The 15637-nt window shown below is 54.4% G+C and overlaps 8 protein-coding genes across 8 annotated transcripts; 5 read left to right on the forward strand and 3 right to left on the reverse strand.

Moving 5' to 3' along the window:
* Positions 1 to 293: 293 nt before the first annotated feature.
* F5Z01DRAFT_40893 (IGR protein motif-domain-containing protein) lies at positions 294 to 1614 on the forward strand. Its single transcript, XM_046259529.1, has 2 exons — positions 294 to 710; positions 764 to 1614. Exon 2 carries the CDS (start codon positions 767 to 769, stop codon positions 1457 to 1459), a length of 693 nt encoding a protein of 230 aa, XP_046119162.1. The 5' UTR covers positions 294 to 710; positions 764 to 766; the 3' UTR covers positions 1460 to 1614.
* A 1-nt stretch (position 1615) lies between these two features.
* On the forward strand, positions 1616 to 3361 carry F5Z01DRAFT_40937 (uncharacterized protein). Its single transcript, XM_046259539.1, has 3 exons — positions 1616 to 2070; positions 2121 to 2422; positions 2474 to 3361. The coding sequence occupies exons 1-3, from the start codon at positions 2019 to 2021 to the stop codon at positions 3110 to 3112; spliced, it is 993 nt and encodes a 330-aa protein (XP_046119163.1). The 5' UTR covers positions 1616 to 2018; the 3' UTR covers positions 3113 to 3361.
* Positions 3362 to 3480: 119 nt separating this feature from the next.
* On the reverse strand, positions 3481 to 3740 carry F5Z01DRAFT_673192 (uncharacterized protein; the record flags this gene model as incomplete). The annotated part of the gene is made up of 2 exons (XM_046264910.1): positions 3481 to 3545; positions 3599 to 3740. 2 exons carry the CDS (start codon positions 3738 to 3740, stop codon positions 3481 to 3483), a joined length of 207 nt encoding a protein of 68 aa, XP_046119164.1.
* An 816-nt stretch (positions 3741 to 4556) lies between these two features.
* On the forward strand, positions 4557 to 4973 carry F5Z01DRAFT_673193 (uncharacterized protein; the record flags this gene model as incomplete). The annotated part of the gene is made up of 3 exons (XM_046264911.1): positions 4557 to 4655; positions 4715 to 4841; positions 4894 to 4973. The coding sequence occupies 3 exons, from the start codon at positions 4557 to 4559 to the stop codon at positions 4971 to 4973; spliced, it is 306 nt and encodes a 101-aa protein (XP_046119165.1).
* On the reverse strand, positions 4969 to 7294 carry F5Z01DRAFT_40999 (calcium permeable channel). Its single transcript, XM_046259545.1, has 2 exons — positions 5820 to 7294; positions 4969 to 5770 (listed from the first exon to the last, which is right to left on the reverse strand). The coding sequence occupies exons 1-2, from the start codon at positions 6991 to 6993 to the stop codon at positions 5073 to 5075; spliced, it is 1872 nt and encodes a 623-aa protein (XP_046119166.1). The 5' UTR covers positions 6994 to 7294; the 3' UTR covers positions 4969 to 5072.
* Positions 7295 to 7884: 590 nt separating this feature from the next.
* On the reverse strand, positions 7885 to 8559 carry F5Z01DRAFT_635528 (Ca2+ permeable channel; the record flags this gene model as incomplete). Its single annotated transcript, XM_046262158.1, has 4 exons — positions 7885 to 8002; positions 8059 to 8180; positions 8235 to 8450; positions 8506 to 8559. The coding sequence occupies 4 exons, from the start codon at positions 8557 to 8559 to the stop codon at positions 7885 to 7887; spliced, it is 510 nt and encodes a 169-aa protein (XP_046119167.1).
* A 909-nt stretch (positions 8560 to 9468) lies between these two features.
* On the forward strand, positions 9469 to 12916 carry F5Z01DRAFT_41476 (uncharacterized protein). Its single transcript, XM_046259586.1, has 3 exons — positions 9469 to 9844; positions 9926 to 10553; positions 10604 to 12916. Exons 1-3 carry the CDS (start codon positions 9835 to 9837, stop codon positions 12426 to 12428), a joined length of 2463 nt encoding a protein of 820 aa, XP_046119168.1. The 5' UTR covers positions 9469 to 9834; the 3' UTR covers positions 12429 to 12916.
* A 301-nt stretch (positions 12917 to 13217) lies between these two features.
* On the forward strand, positions 13218 to 15469 carry F5Z01DRAFT_40903 (Aspartate/glutamate/uridylate kinase). The gene is made up of 5 exons (XM_046259530.1): positions 13218 to 13517; positions 13577 to 13596; positions 13668 to 13748; positions 13812 to 15061; positions 15114 to 15469. The coding sequence occupies exons 1-5, from the start codon at positions 13413 to 13415 to the stop codon at positions 15212 to 15214; spliced, it is 1557 nt and encodes a 518-aa protein (XP_046119169.1). The 5' UTR covers positions 13218 to 13412; the 3' UTR covers positions 15215 to 15469.
* The last annotated feature ends 168 nt before the right edge of the window (positions 15470 to 15637 follow it).

The following is a 15637-nucleotide window of genomic DNA, read 5'->3' on the forward strand; positions in this document are numbered from 1 at the left end:
GTGCTTAGGTTTGTGAGTGGCCGGGGTCCATGCAGAGCAATAAGCAATGTTGTACAGGTAAGTTGGTGGTTGAGGTTCGCTGGCAATCGAAACGCGATGTAAAAGCTCACTTATAGTTGGGGCGAGGCTGAGAAGTAAGTAAAAGGAATAAAGAGCCGTTACTGTCCAGTCACACGAGATACAAGCTGGGGTTGTTCCTGGGGTAGACCTTTCTAGATAAGTACCTTATGTAAGCATGGAAGCAGAGTAGAGTATCAGGCTGTGCTATTTGGGACGTATGGGAGGTGATGGAACTGTGTGTGTGATTCCGTGGTAGAGACTGCGTGGCGATTCACCTGCAACGTGCGCTGCAGTCACGTACTGCGAAATGTCCTGGAATCTGGTCCAGGCAACCAACTGCAGCAAATGCTGGATCGCGATTGCGATTGCGCCAGTGAGAGCCGGTCCGCCTCTGTTTCTATAGGTTATCAATTGTTTCTACCGCCAATGCTTGGGAGTAATTATTCCGATAAGCATCAGAGGTTATATAATGATGGGCGTGGTTGTACGCGGCTAAGTGTGAGCCCGCCAGGCATGTCTTGACCGACCGCGTCGCTGACTAATCTGCCTGGCCAAAATTTCCAGCTTGGCCTCGGACGTCAATCTTGGGTCCTTCGCATAGCAGGAATCAAGACTGCTCGAGTTGACTGCCGACCGCAACCCAATTTGCTGTAAGGCCTACATCAGACTTCTCACCGTGCCTCGTTCTCTAATCCATCTACAGTAGATGACTCTCGAACGTTGGAGGCCAGTGTTGCGCCTCTGGGCGCCCACGCCGTATGCGACAGCCATTCGAAACCAGACCAGATGCCTCCACAGCACGCGCCCTTCGCATCCGATACCGTCACCGCGTCCATTCGTGCCCGACGTGGAAACCTTCCTTACACTGATTGGCCGTGGCCTGAGCCGATACGCATCCAAGTTCCCATCGTGGGACTCTCTCTTCTCCTTGACCGGCCCTGAGCTGCAGCAACTCGGCATCGAGCCAACACGCAACCGCCGCTACCTGCTACGATGGATGCAGAAATACCGCAAGGGCGATCTGGGGCCGGGAGGGGACTTTGAATATGTCAAGGATGGCGAGGCGATCTTGAAGCTCGCCCTACCGCCTGCGGACCAACTCAAGCAGACCAAGTTCGTGGTCAACGTCCCTCACCCCGAGGCCGAGGTGGCAGAGCCCCCAAAACTCCTACCGCGTCCCATGGGCTACACTGTCAGGGGCGAGAAGACAATTGCTGGTCCGTACGCCATGCCGCTCCCGCAGAGTGGCGTTAGCGTCAAGGTCACCGAGGGAATGTGGGAACACCGTCGTGGCCGTAAGATTGATGGCGGAGAGCGCAGGAGATCAGAGGTCTTGTTCAAGAAGCGTTCGGCTGAGAGACGGGCACAGCGCGAGGCTGATTTGCTCTCCAGGCTGTAAGGTTACATCTGTGTTTAGTAGTCGGCGATTCTTTGTACAAACACAACGTGTAATATTACATCAATAGATGATGAGCGATTCATCGAAAAGAGCATGGTACTGGGCGGTGTGTGCATACATCTCAGCAGCCCATTCAGTCACTGGCACTGTCTTCGTTCCCCAAGTACTGCACGGTGCCTTTCTCTAGCCCACCCAGATTAATGTATGCACTGGAGTACACCACACAGGGATTCTGCGTTCTGAGCAATTCTCCTTGCTCATGCTTGTGAGCCTCCTTTAGCAAGGTGATCATTTGATGACTGTCGCTGGTCCGTTGTCTACGGTAAGGTACTACGTACCTGAACCTCAGGGTCCACTACTCCCCGACCGCCCGGCAGAGTATCTCGTCGCCACTTTTTTTTTCAACCAGGCTGTCGCGGCTGCCCAGAAGTGAGAACATTGTCAAAATTCGGACCTACAAGAGGACGACTTGCGATTGCCTCAGCACCTTCACGACCCTACCTCCCGATCAAATCAAACACAAATTCGTAGACGGACCGGGAAAAAACAGGCGGCAAACATGGACCCAGAGGCTTCCGCCGCGCCCAGCGCTCCGATGGCTGACCTGAAGGGTCAGTAGAAGCTCGTGTACAGCGAATGTTAATGCTGACTATTATTATAGCGGCCAAGGCGAAGCGTGCCAACGAAGCGCGCGCCAAGCGCACCGAGGAGCGCAAAGCAAAGCGTCGCATCAAGGCCGAAGCCAAGAAGGCCCGCAAAGCCAACGTCAAGCCCTCGGCCAAGTGGACACCGGAGCGCAAAGCAGAACTGAAGGCAAAGGGGAAAGCCAAGCGCCCAGCCAAGACCGAGCGGAAAAAGGCACGCCTGCTCATCCGGGCGCAGAAGCTGCGGACGCAGGCCGAGAAGATGCTAGCCGAGGCCAGGAAGGCTGAATTGCAACACCAGCAGTGGGTTCGAGAGCAGGTATGAAACGAGCATGATCTCCTACCCAGGATATGAGGCTGACAAACATAGGCGAAGTTGAAGGAGGCCGAAGGGAACGAGGACGCCGATATGAAAGACGATACATCTGATTCGGAGTCGAGCTCCGACTCGGACTCTGACTCTTCCGACTCCACCTCCAGCTCTGACTCGGGATCCGAATCGGACGACGGCGGCGTAGCTGTCAAAAAAGAGGTCAAGACTGTGCCAGCCGACGAGGTTGTCATGAAGAAACGACGTGAGAGCGACGCTGCCTCCGTTCTGAGCGTGCCCCCGGCCTCCGACACCGAAACGAAGAAGAGCAAGAAGGACAAGAAGAAGGGAAAGAAAGAAAAGGACGTCAAGGAGCCAACCAAGAAGCGCAAGAGCGAGGATGATGACGAGAAGAAGACCAAGTCGAAGAAGCGCAAGTCCGAGGACGTCGCCGAGGATGCCGCCGCCGGCGACAGTGAGAACTGGAACGTGGACGAGCTCGAAGGAGGCGAGGCTCGCCAGGCCAAGATGATGCGCCTCTTGGGTGGTGGCAAGGCCAGCGCACCGGCAGCGGCCAAGAAGGCAGCCAAGTCAAAGGGCAGCTCGACAAAGGCGGAAGCAGAGATTCAGCGCCAGTTTGAGGAGGGCATGAAGGTGAAGAACGAAGGCGGCAACCATCGTCGTGGTCTAGGAGCGTAGGGAAGATCAATCAATACCAGTGGAACGAGCAGATCAATGGTCCCTCCAAAACTGGGACGGACGGATATCCCACGCCGGTTGATTTTGTCAATGGAAAAGTGATAATTAACTTATGGAAAATGCGCGGTCGCTGTGAGCAGCCTAAGCCCGCACGCAAGAAACCCCATGAAACGACCGCCGTTGCCTTTTGCCCGTTGCGCCATGTATATATGTACACGTAAATGATTTTTCTCCATGTCGAACCCGTGCGCTGCCCGTCATGCTGCTCACAATACCGTTCTGTCGTCCGAGCTCGAGGGGCAGCTGTCGCGTGTTCGTTTCCCCCTTGTCTTCCCGCCGCGACGAGGCGTCGTCGCAGACTCGGCGACTTATCCAAAAAATCGAGAAAGAGCTTCGAAGACGAGACCGCCGAACACAATGAATCCGAGAACGGCTGGGCGAGCTATTAGTACTTGTCGACGCGGTTTGGGTACCGGCGGAACGTACCAGCCCAGAACATGGAGATGGGAGACTTCTGCACTTTTTCCACCCGCTTCCTAAGCTGCTCCTCCGACTTGCCCATCTTCGCCTCGTTCTTCTTGGCGAATTGGGCGTTGCGCCGGCGTTGCTCGGGAGTTTGCGCCTGCATTGATCGTCAGCCTCTGTGGCAAGTGAGGGTCTACATAGGGGTACTGTTGTTGATGCCACGTACCATGACTAGGAGACTGTTGCGATCTTTGGGATTTTTCGAATGAATACAAATAGAGAGAGGGGAGAGAAGAAGCGAGTGGTAGGGACCAGGCGTGTACTGGCTGTTATAAGACGTCGACGACGGGGACAGATTTTGGTTTCCAAGTCGAGATGGACATGTGGCAGTTAATCAATACGAGTCGCCTAGCTCCCCTGCAGCTAACTGGACAAGGCAGGACCCCTGGAGTGTGGCGCTCGAAACGCGGGGAGCACAGCCACATTTCGTACTTGGGAGTATACACGTATGGCGTTTTCATGAATCTAATATATCCTGACCAGATATTCAGATGACACTCATCCTGGACGTCTGGACACTGCTCGACACGCAAGATCTTCCAGGTGCCCTGCATCCTGCGATTGTACCGTTCGCGCCTGTTGTGAGGTTCACTCTCGAGTCAGCAAGGTAGATTTGGCGGCCGTGCGTTAATTAAAGCAAGGGCATATACACGATAAATTGCCTAAGCTCCCTGTGATGAAGTAGCAGTGCGTTAATATTCTCGTTCGTCGGGCTAAATTAGATTAGCTCAAACACAACTGAACAGGATGTCACCAGGTGGACAAAGGGGTTCATTGTTCAGTCCCGGAAGACGAGCACCGTGTCGGCCGAGACCCGGGAGACAGCGCCTGCTCACGTGACACCTGCGATCTTGTCAGGCAAAGACCGCCATGCGGCCATCTCAAGCCCATACTCATGCTGTGCACAAACTCACAAATCATGAACGCATCTCGATTAATACCGCTGCGGCGCATGCCTCTGGCGCCGCTCTCTATCAGCCAGCGACGGCTTTACGCGTCCAAGGCGCCCAATCCAGCTGTACAGACCCATGCCTAGAGAAAGTGCTCCCAAAAGACATAACATTGACGCGCAAGCAGTCACAATTCTATAAGACGTTCACTCGCCCCGTCGCGAAGGTTCTCCTCATAGCTGTGTTTACGTACCAACTCATCTATTGGTCCTGGGTCAAGCTTGATACCGAGGAGACAAAGGCACAAGCGGACGGTAAGGCCTCTCCACAGCAATGACGGCATTGGTGATGCTGAGACGTGCACAGCTACGATTGCAGGTCTCGAGGCTCAAGTGGACGAATACAAGAAGAAGGTGCTCGCAGAAGCCAAGTCCAAGAGCTCATGAGGACGGGTTCCGCGTACCAGTCCAAGACTGATGTGTGAGAGTGTACAAATGGTCCAAAAGCCGCGTGACGGAGGCTTTGTATTATAGTATTGGTCATTATCATAGCAGCAATAGTAATAAGGCAGTCGCCGATAGCAGCCCATTCAGAGCGCTCCGAGGCAGAAGGGCGCCCGCAGCATTTGGGCGAGATCGCGGCGTCCCGGGATAGTTGCAGGACAACGCACCGGACTCTGACTTCTCCCCGTAGCTGTACTCGAATCCCGTCATGCCTGGCAATGGGCACCCAAACCCCATCGAATGGGGGCAGCTCTGCACTACTTCGTAGCAGATTTCCCCACAGGGCAGGATCTCCTTGTATGGCCCTGGCCCGACCTCCTTGTCGATGAAGCTGTTTCTCGATGCGTTGTAGCCGGGGACGTCCATCAAATGGCGCCGCGACTTGCCGCCCTCCTCGTCGGGAACGAATGAGCCATTCGGGAACGCTGCGCCCACGTTGCGAGGAATGGCATATCTGTTTTCACTGGAGTAGTCCTCGCAACGGGGTATGGCTACTGTGCACAGCCAGCGCTTGTACGCTGTTTTGCAATCCTCGCAGTTCCTGGCGAGTGAATATTGTGAGGTTGGATCTGTCTCGCACTGTTCCTGTGCCAAGACCGTCTCAAAGTGGCCATACATCTTCCGAGCGTAATCATCGTACACTTGGGCCAGCTCGGTACCATTGAGTTTGCCATTGCCGGGAACAGCGTGTTGGTTCTCGGTGCAGAAATCCAAGTCAGTGATCACCTTGCATATTGTCCCTGGCACCGTCAGTATGTACATCACAGTCAGGGAGAAACGCTCACTCACCAGTCAGTGTAGCGAAGTCGGCGGGATCGAATGCCAGAAACCTCCGCATGTTCCCCGTACTCTCACCTGGTGTCTGGCTCTTACTAACGTTAAAGTGCTGGTCTTCCTGTGTATTCGCCACCTGCACCATGATCGCACGATACGTCGACGTCTCATTCAAACCCTCAAAGTAGAAATGCTGCCGTGGTAGCTTGTCCTCTCCACGGATGGACGTGTTCGTTCTGACAAGCATGCCTAGTCGACCATTTCCGTTATTGGTGGCCGAGATGAGAGCATTTTGCTGGATGCCGCACAATGAGCGCTCGATCCCGTTGAACACCGGCCAGCGCATGTTCTCAACGTAGAGCTCATACGGAGGGTTTGTTTTCATAGATTCCAGCCTGTCCTTTGGCGAATACTCGAACTGTTGGGTCTGCAGCAGCGCAGCACTCGAGTCACTGTCCATCCACATGAGCTGACCCTGCCCTTTCTTGTTGTCGGCTTGCCAGTCGTGGTAGTACCCGTCTTCTGATATAGCAACCTCAAAGTTGTAGTCGCCCTCAAAATCATCGGATACATTCGGTGCCAGTATAGTCACATAGACCGGATCGTCTTGGTCATCGACAGACAATGTTGCGAGCCCTTCGTCAAATTCCACCCACATGTCTTTATTCATGCCATTTGTGGTGATCGGACATCCGTCCTCCTGAGATACAGATGCCAACAGTCGAAGCTGCGGCGCGGTTTTCGCGTGCGCGTCATCTCCCACAAAATCCGGCCGAAGACATGTCGTCGCAGACAGGTAGAGTTGGCTTTTAGAAGTCTGGCGTGTGCTCTTGTCTCTGGACTGGACTTCAATGGGACCATCGAGACTGTCGGTCTGGCTTTTGTTGCTAGACTGGACGTTTCTTCTCCTGTTGGAATCGCCTGTGGACGACAGGACATAGCAGCGCGTGGAGCCTGGAGAAATAATGAACCCCTGAGGCTTATCCAGCTCTATCGGGAATGATTCTGATGGTGCCCGGCCCATGACGCTGCGGTCGAACAACTCAAAGTCCGGTTCGTATGAAAACTGAGCCGCATTGTCGGCTGGCAGGAAGTCTGCGCCGACTTCCGCTTCGGTTATCGACGCATCGAGGGAGGCCGTAGACAACTTGGGGGCGAGAAGTAGAGAAAGTACGACGCCAATGGCCATGGTGAATCAACAGCAGCCGTGGTTGGGCGACCAGGAGAGGTAGTATCGGTTGCGGACGTAATTCGATGTGTTGGACAACTGGGGCCCTCGATTTCGCAGTTCTGTGACTTCTGTTCGGTCAAGCGTCCGTATTACGCGTCATCCAGTACGGCAATCCATTTTCTGGAAGCATTCAAGACGCAGGGGACGAGTCGAGTTTTGGAATGGTCTCGAAAATGGGATTGGTTTGAGATGGTCGTCAAACATCAGGGTCCTGGACTCCTGATGCGACGGATAGTGGTCTCCACTAAATCTCACGCGGCCTCTTTGTGTGACTGCGCGTCCCTGAATGCAACACGACGCCTAGGGGCAACAGCTCCAAAGGTTGACCTACCTCAACATGGCTGTTGATTTAGTCGGCGATCGCTGACGTGATATTTTCTGTTCTCTATTGCTAAGCATGCCAATACTGCTGTTAGGACTCGAGACTGTACCTAGTGTGTTGCAGCTTCAGACGAAGGTCAGGGTCCAGGGCAAACATATCCATACCAAAGGTTCGAACATCGAATCTGACGTGAATTACTCGCCTACTCGTACTATGCTCTTGAACCTCCAACTGCCCCAACCACCTACATATGAACCCCTTTGGCTCTCGGATTTTCCACCGCCACACGAGTAGCTACATCCAACGGATGTAGGCTACAGCCTTTCAACATGAGTTCGCAGCACCCATATATCTTCCTCTTGAATTCCTCAAACCCTTCAACCTTCTCGTAGCGCATAGCTCGACCCGTGGGATGCTCGCGTAAGCCCGGGAGTTCAGTTCAAGCTTACTATTAGTTGGCGCATGAGAGCACCATGGGCGAGAAGCACTGAATCATTGGCCTGTTGGCAGGATCCAGATTGAGACCCTTACTGGTCCTTAGTAAAGCCCTCGGCCTTGGATCGAAGGTTCGAAGCAGTAGATCCAGACTGGAAATAGCGGCCCATGGTGGGGGCAAGGAACGAGCGGAAGATGATTTGAGCACCGCTGTAGCGTGTCAGTAAGGCAAATAGCCATCACGAAGAGCGCGGGGAATGACTTACTGGAAGGGAGGGAGCGCCAGCCACAGAAGGAAGACGAACTTGAAGACGAAGTAGAAGGGGAACCAGTAGATGATGTTCACGAAGCTCTCCAGAACGGTGAAGAAGGCAAAGACGACCCAGTACTTCTCCGTGTCAGCGCATACTGCCGCAATATTGGATATGGGGAGTGAACTTACAGTCAACCACTGTGTGTCGTCGCTGGAGCCTGGGCTGAACAGGGCAGCCATGGAGTAGTAGCCAGGGATGACGAAGCCGGCAAAGTTGGTCAGGAGCTGACCACCAAGGTTGAAGATAATCAGGAAGAAGTAGAGCGCAGCCAGTCCCAGCACGGCATAGGCTTTGGGGACGCCAGCCTGCTTCTCGAGGTTATTCAAGGTGGGGTACTTGGACAGCTGGAAGAACCGGTCAGCGCATGTTCATTGCAAGAGGGAGAAGATGGCAAAGTACCTCCTTGTCGAGCTGCCCAAGGTAGTTCTGGATGTTGGCCTGCGCGGAAGACATCTTGTATCGTTGGTATGGATGTGGTGTTGCGATTTGCGTGTGTGCGCGGAGCTGTGTGTGGGCTGACGAGGGCTTCGCGGATGCTCGGTCTGGGTTGCGGAGGGGTAATAATGCGAGGTGACTAGCACGCGGGGAAGGTCGGAGGTTGTGGTATATGCGTTATGAGGGATAGATGGGATTGCGAGGCCAGCGAGAACGATGCGACGATGCGAGGTTGGCAATCACAATATTCCAACAGTGTGATGTATTAATGTGAACACAGCTTTGTGCAGCCGACGGACGATCAGCTCTGAGACAAGCCGTCGGCGGGCTGAGGGCGGGCCTTGTTGCTCATGCGTCAAAAGGCGTTATCATCGTCATTCAGTGGGGCCTGATGGTGACCCCCCATTCCATCTTGACAGCGGACAGCGAGTGCACAACTTGCCATCGCAGCAACATCTCTGAACGCCCAAGCATTGTATAATTAATCGGATACACGATTAAATCTAGGGCGTGATAACTGCCACCTCCAGTATCGTGGGGGCAAGCGGACCCCCTTGAATACTCGGGACTGGTCTGCTTACGACTGTTCATGTGGTTCGTCCGTGACCCTGCCTGCTCTAGCGCATCGAGGATGCACATGTGCTCTGTTTAGATAGCACGGCATCACAGTTGCGGGTGCACGAAGAGTTGATTGGGTCCTACAAGCTCAAAACCAGGCCTGCTCTTGGACGACGCGAGAGCCCGCCGCGGTGAGCATTCTACTGGTGAGCACTTGGTACGTCTACCAACCGAGGCAGGCAGTGGTATTGTGATAATACGTACGTATAATAATGCACAAGAAACCGTAACGGCGTGTTATGATGGCTGAAAATGGTCTGAAATTGCGATGGCTGGGGATGGAATTGTCGCTAATGAGTGGGCGTGCCAGCGGCTGCTTACATAACGGCGCAAAACAAAGGCGGGCACAAGGTTCTTCTCGGACCCGCGGTTGGCCTCCCAACGTCAAAACAGACCTGGAACCACAACAATCGATCTTTTTGACGACGCCTCTGCCTCGACGCGTGGGCGCCTGTAGAACTTATCCTCCCCGTTGCGACAGGTATCGACGCGATTGTCTTGTTTCCTTTTCTTCTTCTATCGAACGAAACGACCGAATTTTGGAAGCGCCACTGTTTTGCCCATATATTCCGGCTTTGGGGATGTTTGTTGTGGCACAGGCGCAGCGTGAAGAAGAAATTACAACAACCCTCCTCTCCTCCTTTTCCGCCAGCCGTGTCGCGTAGCCGCAAGGCCATGGATCAGCGTAAGTAGGCCCTGTTTGTACCTGAAGCACGCGTCAATGCCTTCCCATCGCAGTCAGCATGCTAATTGCTTCACTTCACAGACGGATCCCTGGGGGAGCGGCCGGGATCAGGAACCCGACCTCGATCGCAAGATTCGACCACATCTACGCGCAGCATCACCACCCAACACCCCGTAGACCCAAACAGCTTTCTCGAACTCAGCAACATGTACGCCAATCAATGGCACAGATCCCAGCACCATAATATGCAACCGCGTCGGTCCATGAGCAGTCAGCAACTTGGTTCGGAGGCCATGTTGGTGCATGCCACTCATCAGTTGCAGGGGGGACCAAATGGCTTCTCCATGGGCAATGACGGTCGTCTTTCTCAGCACCCAGCCGGTTTGCAGCCTCATCATGGGGTGATGCCCAATCGCGGAGGCAGTGATCCCCACGGCTTGGCCCACATTGACCAGGTGCCCTGGGATGATGCAGATATCTCCATGATGGAGACTGGAGACGGTAACGAGAACATGGACTTTTCCCGGAAAAGCGGAGCCAAGGATTCCAAGAAGTCCAAGAAACGATCCAACGCCAATAACGATGGAGAGATGCGAGACTTGTTTGATACCAACAAGGCAAAGTCTTTAGAGGATGTCGCAAACGAACTGCGTGGGAACGAGCGTGGTCCAAAGGCCGAGAGGAAACGCCAGCTGTATGCCATGCTGTGGTAAGCTGAACTCCTAGCCCCCAACCTGAGAGCCAGCTAACGCCCGTTAGGCTCAATGCGTCGTGTGTGGAAAGCAAGAACTCGATCCCCCGAGGTCGAGTCTATTCCATGTATGCATCCCAATGCTCTGACGACAGGGTGATTGTTTTGAACCCTGCCAGCTTCGGCAAGCTGGTGCGCATTCTGTTCCCTAACATACAGACTCGGCGGCTGGGTGTGAGGGGCGAGTCAAAGTATCACTATGTGAATTTTGACTTGAAAGAGCAACCAGCAACTGAGAGGGGCACCTCCCGCCCCTTCCATGCACCCAACGATGTCCCTACGGAGAAGAGCCCCGAGGTGGACTTCAACACAACGATCACAAAAGACCCTGCGCCGCCCAGTACTCAGCTGCCGAGGCTTGACGACGTGGCCCATCGTCGATCAGAGACGAGGGCGACGGACAGTATACTAAGCTCGAAAGCGCACAGCCGCTACAATATGCCACATACGGACATTAATACACCCTGCGCCAAAACACCTCTGCAGCTCAGCTTCATGAACGAGGCGGATCGGGCGGCAGACTCAGCCGAGCCCATCACACTACCTTCTATTGGCCGTTACCTGCCTGCGAACACGGACACCGATGCTGCTCAATCGCTCACAGCCCTGTATCGATCACATTGTACATCTATAGTCGAAAGTCTGCGATACTGTCGAGAGAAGAGTTTCTTCCACCTGTACGAATGCTTCCACGGAACGCTGACCACGCCTGTTCAAAGACTGTTTGCACATCCAAAAATCGCCGGATGGATTGAGGAATGCGATATCCTTCTCTACCAACGGTGCACGAGACTCATTGCGCACTTGTCGCACCAAGTCATTCCACAAAGGGTTATGAGCTCGATGCGCAAAATTTCCGAGCGCCTGGTAGGACACATTCACGAATCGTTCCGCGGGCAGCCGAGCCATGTCCTGGAGGCCAAGATCGGTCCCGCGACGGTGTTTGCGGGTATCATGGACAGGATGCTGCGCGTCAACGTCTCCGCCCATGCCATGGTGCGGGAAATGACGAATGTTGCGAATCGGGACCAGATGTTTGTTGATTGGGTCCAGAATATCAATCCGCGCAAGATTGCCGAGTGCGTACCCACGTGGGGGATGGACGATGTGGTGAACCTACTCTTAACAGAGCTGAGGGATCTGCTGGAGCCGGAGAACGTGCCGCAAACCGAGGATTTTGCCATTTACATGTCGTCGCGGTCCCAAGAGCTTCGGCAGAATGGGCAAGAACCCGGTAGGAGGGCAACGGGGCGTTCCCACATTGAAAGGCTGGAGGCCTTCTTGATGAGTCTGCCCTCCAAGTTTCCATACGCTTCCCATGCGGACATTGCCTGGTGCGTGGAAAGAGTGGGCACCACGATTGTGCGAGATTTGACCATTGGCGGACTCTCGAGTTTCAGCTCATGGCTTGTACTCAAGGTGTTTATTGATGAGGAGATTTGGTTTCTGGCGGAGGCTGGAGGCTTTCTGCGTACCACCTCGATCCGCGGGGACGTTGGTCAAGACGATTCGGAAGCACCCAGCAAACGTGTTTCCAGCAGCAGCGGTGCGGTTCCCGACAATGCTGGTCCTACCGAATCCGCTTTGCCTTTGATCGCCGCCCCGACGTCACCGCGAGTCTCGAACCGGGCGCCATTCCCTCCCAAACCAACGGACAACTTTGCGGATACGACGCCTGATGTACATGACGACAGTGGGATCGGGATCCGCACACCGGATACGGATTTTCACAAGTTTACTTTTGGCAACGCAGAGCAACTGGTCGATGTCGACGGAGTACTGGACGGTGCAGGCCGAAGTGATCGGCCAGATGAGCTCATGATGAATGCTTGATGAAGACAGACATGGAGCTTGCCAGGTGAGGTCCTCGTCTTTGGTGTACGGAGTTATTTTGGTCGAGCTCGCACGCGGACCCAGCCAGGGCGCGGGTCGAGGACAACAGCAACTGTGCGCGGACTCAGGGGCGGGTATGGCATGAGGAACGGAACGGAACGAGGCATGATGAATACCAGGGTTCCGTGTGTGTGTCTGGGGTTGGGTTTGGATTTTGACTAAGCGTACGCGCTGGCTTCTTGGATGATTCCCAAAGCATTGATTTACTTTGCCGTATTGCTACAATGCAATGCATACCTCAAGCATCCGAGTTTCTATTCTAATGATATGAGTGTCAAGGTGCATGGATTGGAGCGCTGGTGGTGGAGTCTCGACTTTTGAGCGCTGTCCGAAAACGGAGGACAGCCATGTCGAGTCGAGTCACTTTCAGTGAATGTGCGCAGACAGGCAACAGGCCACCTTGTGTCGAACATCGAGTTCAAATCCGCTTTCAATTTGTGGGAAGTGCACCCGAATAAGCTCTGCGCTCGCTGACGGAGGACATAAAGCGAAGGAAGACTAATGTTGGCTTGGGAGCGTACATAATACTTCATCGTTGCCCTTGAGGGAAAAAAGTGACTCGGCGCCAATCGATAGTGACTGGACTGACTGACTGACTGACTGCGGCGGCGGATCCACCAGATTCAGGCACTAGACTACAATTTAATCGGCAGCGAACTACTTGTACACTTCCGACTCGGTGGCCAGCCATCCAGCCATCCATCCATCCATCGTCAGAGGGCATTAAAAAATTGGGCGCATCGCGAGTAGGATCCCCCATCTCATTCACACCTTGGTTCATCTTTCTCTCTGGCCCAATTGCATTCTTGCTGCATCGTGAGTCCTCACTCAAGTTGCTTGGCAGTAGTCTGTCACAATCCTGAGAAGCGAAAACCGGAATTGGGCCGCCCGCCGTCGGACCACGTCGTTTATTCCTGTGGCAGGATGGTGAGCGCCACCACGGACGTCGCCCTGCGTGGAAATGAGGAGGGTCTAGGATGGCTTGTCCAGAAGTTTGGTGGGACGAGTGTTGGCAAGTTTCCAGACAAGGTATGTCCTCCAGAGCCAGCTCATGGTGACGGACAGATATCTGACTTTTTACCTGACAGATTGCCCGTGATATTGTCAAGTACGTTGCCTCCATGATGAAACCGCGCATGTGAGAGCGTGAGGGGGACCTGGGCTGACTGTAGGAACCAGAGCGAGTTTGGCTGGAAACAGAGTGGTCGTCGTATGTTCAGCGAGGAGCACAGGCAAGAAGGCAGAAGGCACCACAAGCCGGTACGTTTTACACATGCTATGCGAGATTTTGTGAGCTCTAGTTTGCTCATCATATCCCTACAGACTCCTGGGCGTGTACGAGAAGCTGCGTGCCGTCAACACGGCTGGTGCCAGTTATGAGGACCAGCAGCAGCTCATCGAGGAGGCCAACGCGCTCATCATCAACATCTGCAACGACCACGTCTTTGCGGCCGAGTCCTTTGTCCCAGAGACTGGCAACCTTCGGTCCAATCTGATCGAGTGTATCAAGGCAGAGTGCCAGGAGCTGAGCGAGTACATTGTCGCCGCGAAACGCTTCAACCTCGAGATCAATGCCCGGTCCAAGGATCGCGTGGTGAGCTTTGGCGAGAAGCTGAGCTGCATGTTCATGACCGCCCTCCTCAAGGGTACCGGCGTGGACGCTGAATACGTGGATCTCTCCGACATCTTCCACAATGACACAGCCAGCGCGCTCGGACAGCAGTTCTACACAATGGCCGCGGCGGCCTTCGCCTACAAGGTGGAACGCTGCGGATCGCGGATCCCCGTGGTTACGGGCTTCTTTGGCAACGTGCCGGGAAGTCTGATGGAAGGCGACATTGGGCGAGGCTACACAGATCTGTGTGCTGCGCTGTTTGCGGTTGGGCTTGGGGCACAGGAGCTGCAGATCTGGAAGGAGGTGGACGGCATCTTCACGGCCGACCCGACCAAGGTGCCCACGGCCAGTCTGCTGACAAGCATCACGCCCTCGGAAGCGGCTGAGTTGACCTTTTATGGCTCCGAAGTCATCCACCACCTCACCATGGACCAGGTCATCCACGCCGAGCCCCCGATCCCGATCCGCATAAAGAACGTCAACAACCCTCGGGGTAATGGCACCCTGGTCGTTCCCCGACCACAGCAGGCCAGGAAACAGCACACGCGGGAGCCCTCCCTCCTCACACCAGGTTCGCCGCCTCGTCCACCCAAACGTCCCACCGCCGTCACGATCAAGGACAACATCAGCATCATCAACATCCACAGCAACAAGAGGTCCATCTCGCACGGCTTCTTTGCGCGCGTCTTCAAGATCCTCGACCAGCACTCTGTCTCGGTGGACCTCATCTCGACCAGTGAGGTCCACGTCTCCCTGGCGATCCACTCGGGCAGTCTGCTGCTCGAGCACATCTCGGCCGCCCAGAGGGAACTCGAGGAGTGCGGCGAGGTCAGCATACACACCAACATGTCCATCCTGAGTCTTGTCGGTGCGGATATGCGGCAGATGGTCGGTATTGCCGGCCGCATGTTTTCCGTGCTCGGTGAACACCAGATCAACCTCGAGATGATCTCGCAGGGTACGTGACCGACCTTTCCTCTCCTTCTTCTCGGTAAACTAACTTGTTCTAGGCGCGAGCGAGATCAACATATCGTGCGTCATCGATGCGATGGACGCCACGAGGGCGATGAACGTCCTCCATACGCATCTTTTCACCTTTTTGGACGACTGAGCGCGTCTACGCGTCAGGTCCACGTGTGGACAGCTGGTGTATTCTCATTTTCTTATTTCACGGTGGTACTCAATCGAAGGATGGGATTTGGTATATACTGTGCAACGTATGGAGTTTGGGATTTCGGAATAGACCTAGCATCCCATGAATATTCCTTTGCTACTCTGTGTCAAAGTGACACGGTCTTGACTCGTCCACAGGGCTAATGTATTCATACTTGTTTGTCCAACAACACCAGAAAGTACTCCAAATCTAGTACATTATATCAATGGTGTTATATGGTGTTTACCTGCATGCTTGGTGCAGCATTAATGGGCCTTGATGGTGGCTTGTGGGAATGCATAGGGTAGCTGAATCCCACCTCCGACAGGGTACCTTGGACAACCCTGACAGCCTGCCAACCTCAGCTTGACCACAGCTTGA

The sequence above is a fragment of the Emericellopsis atlantica genome, assembly GCF_019669845.1.
Source record: "Emericellopsis atlantica unplaced genomic scaffold F5Z01scaffold_10, whole genome shotgun sequence".
NCBI lineage: Eukaryota > Fungi > Ascomycota > Sordariomycetes > Hypocreales > Bionectriaceae > Emericellopsis > Emericellopsis atlantica.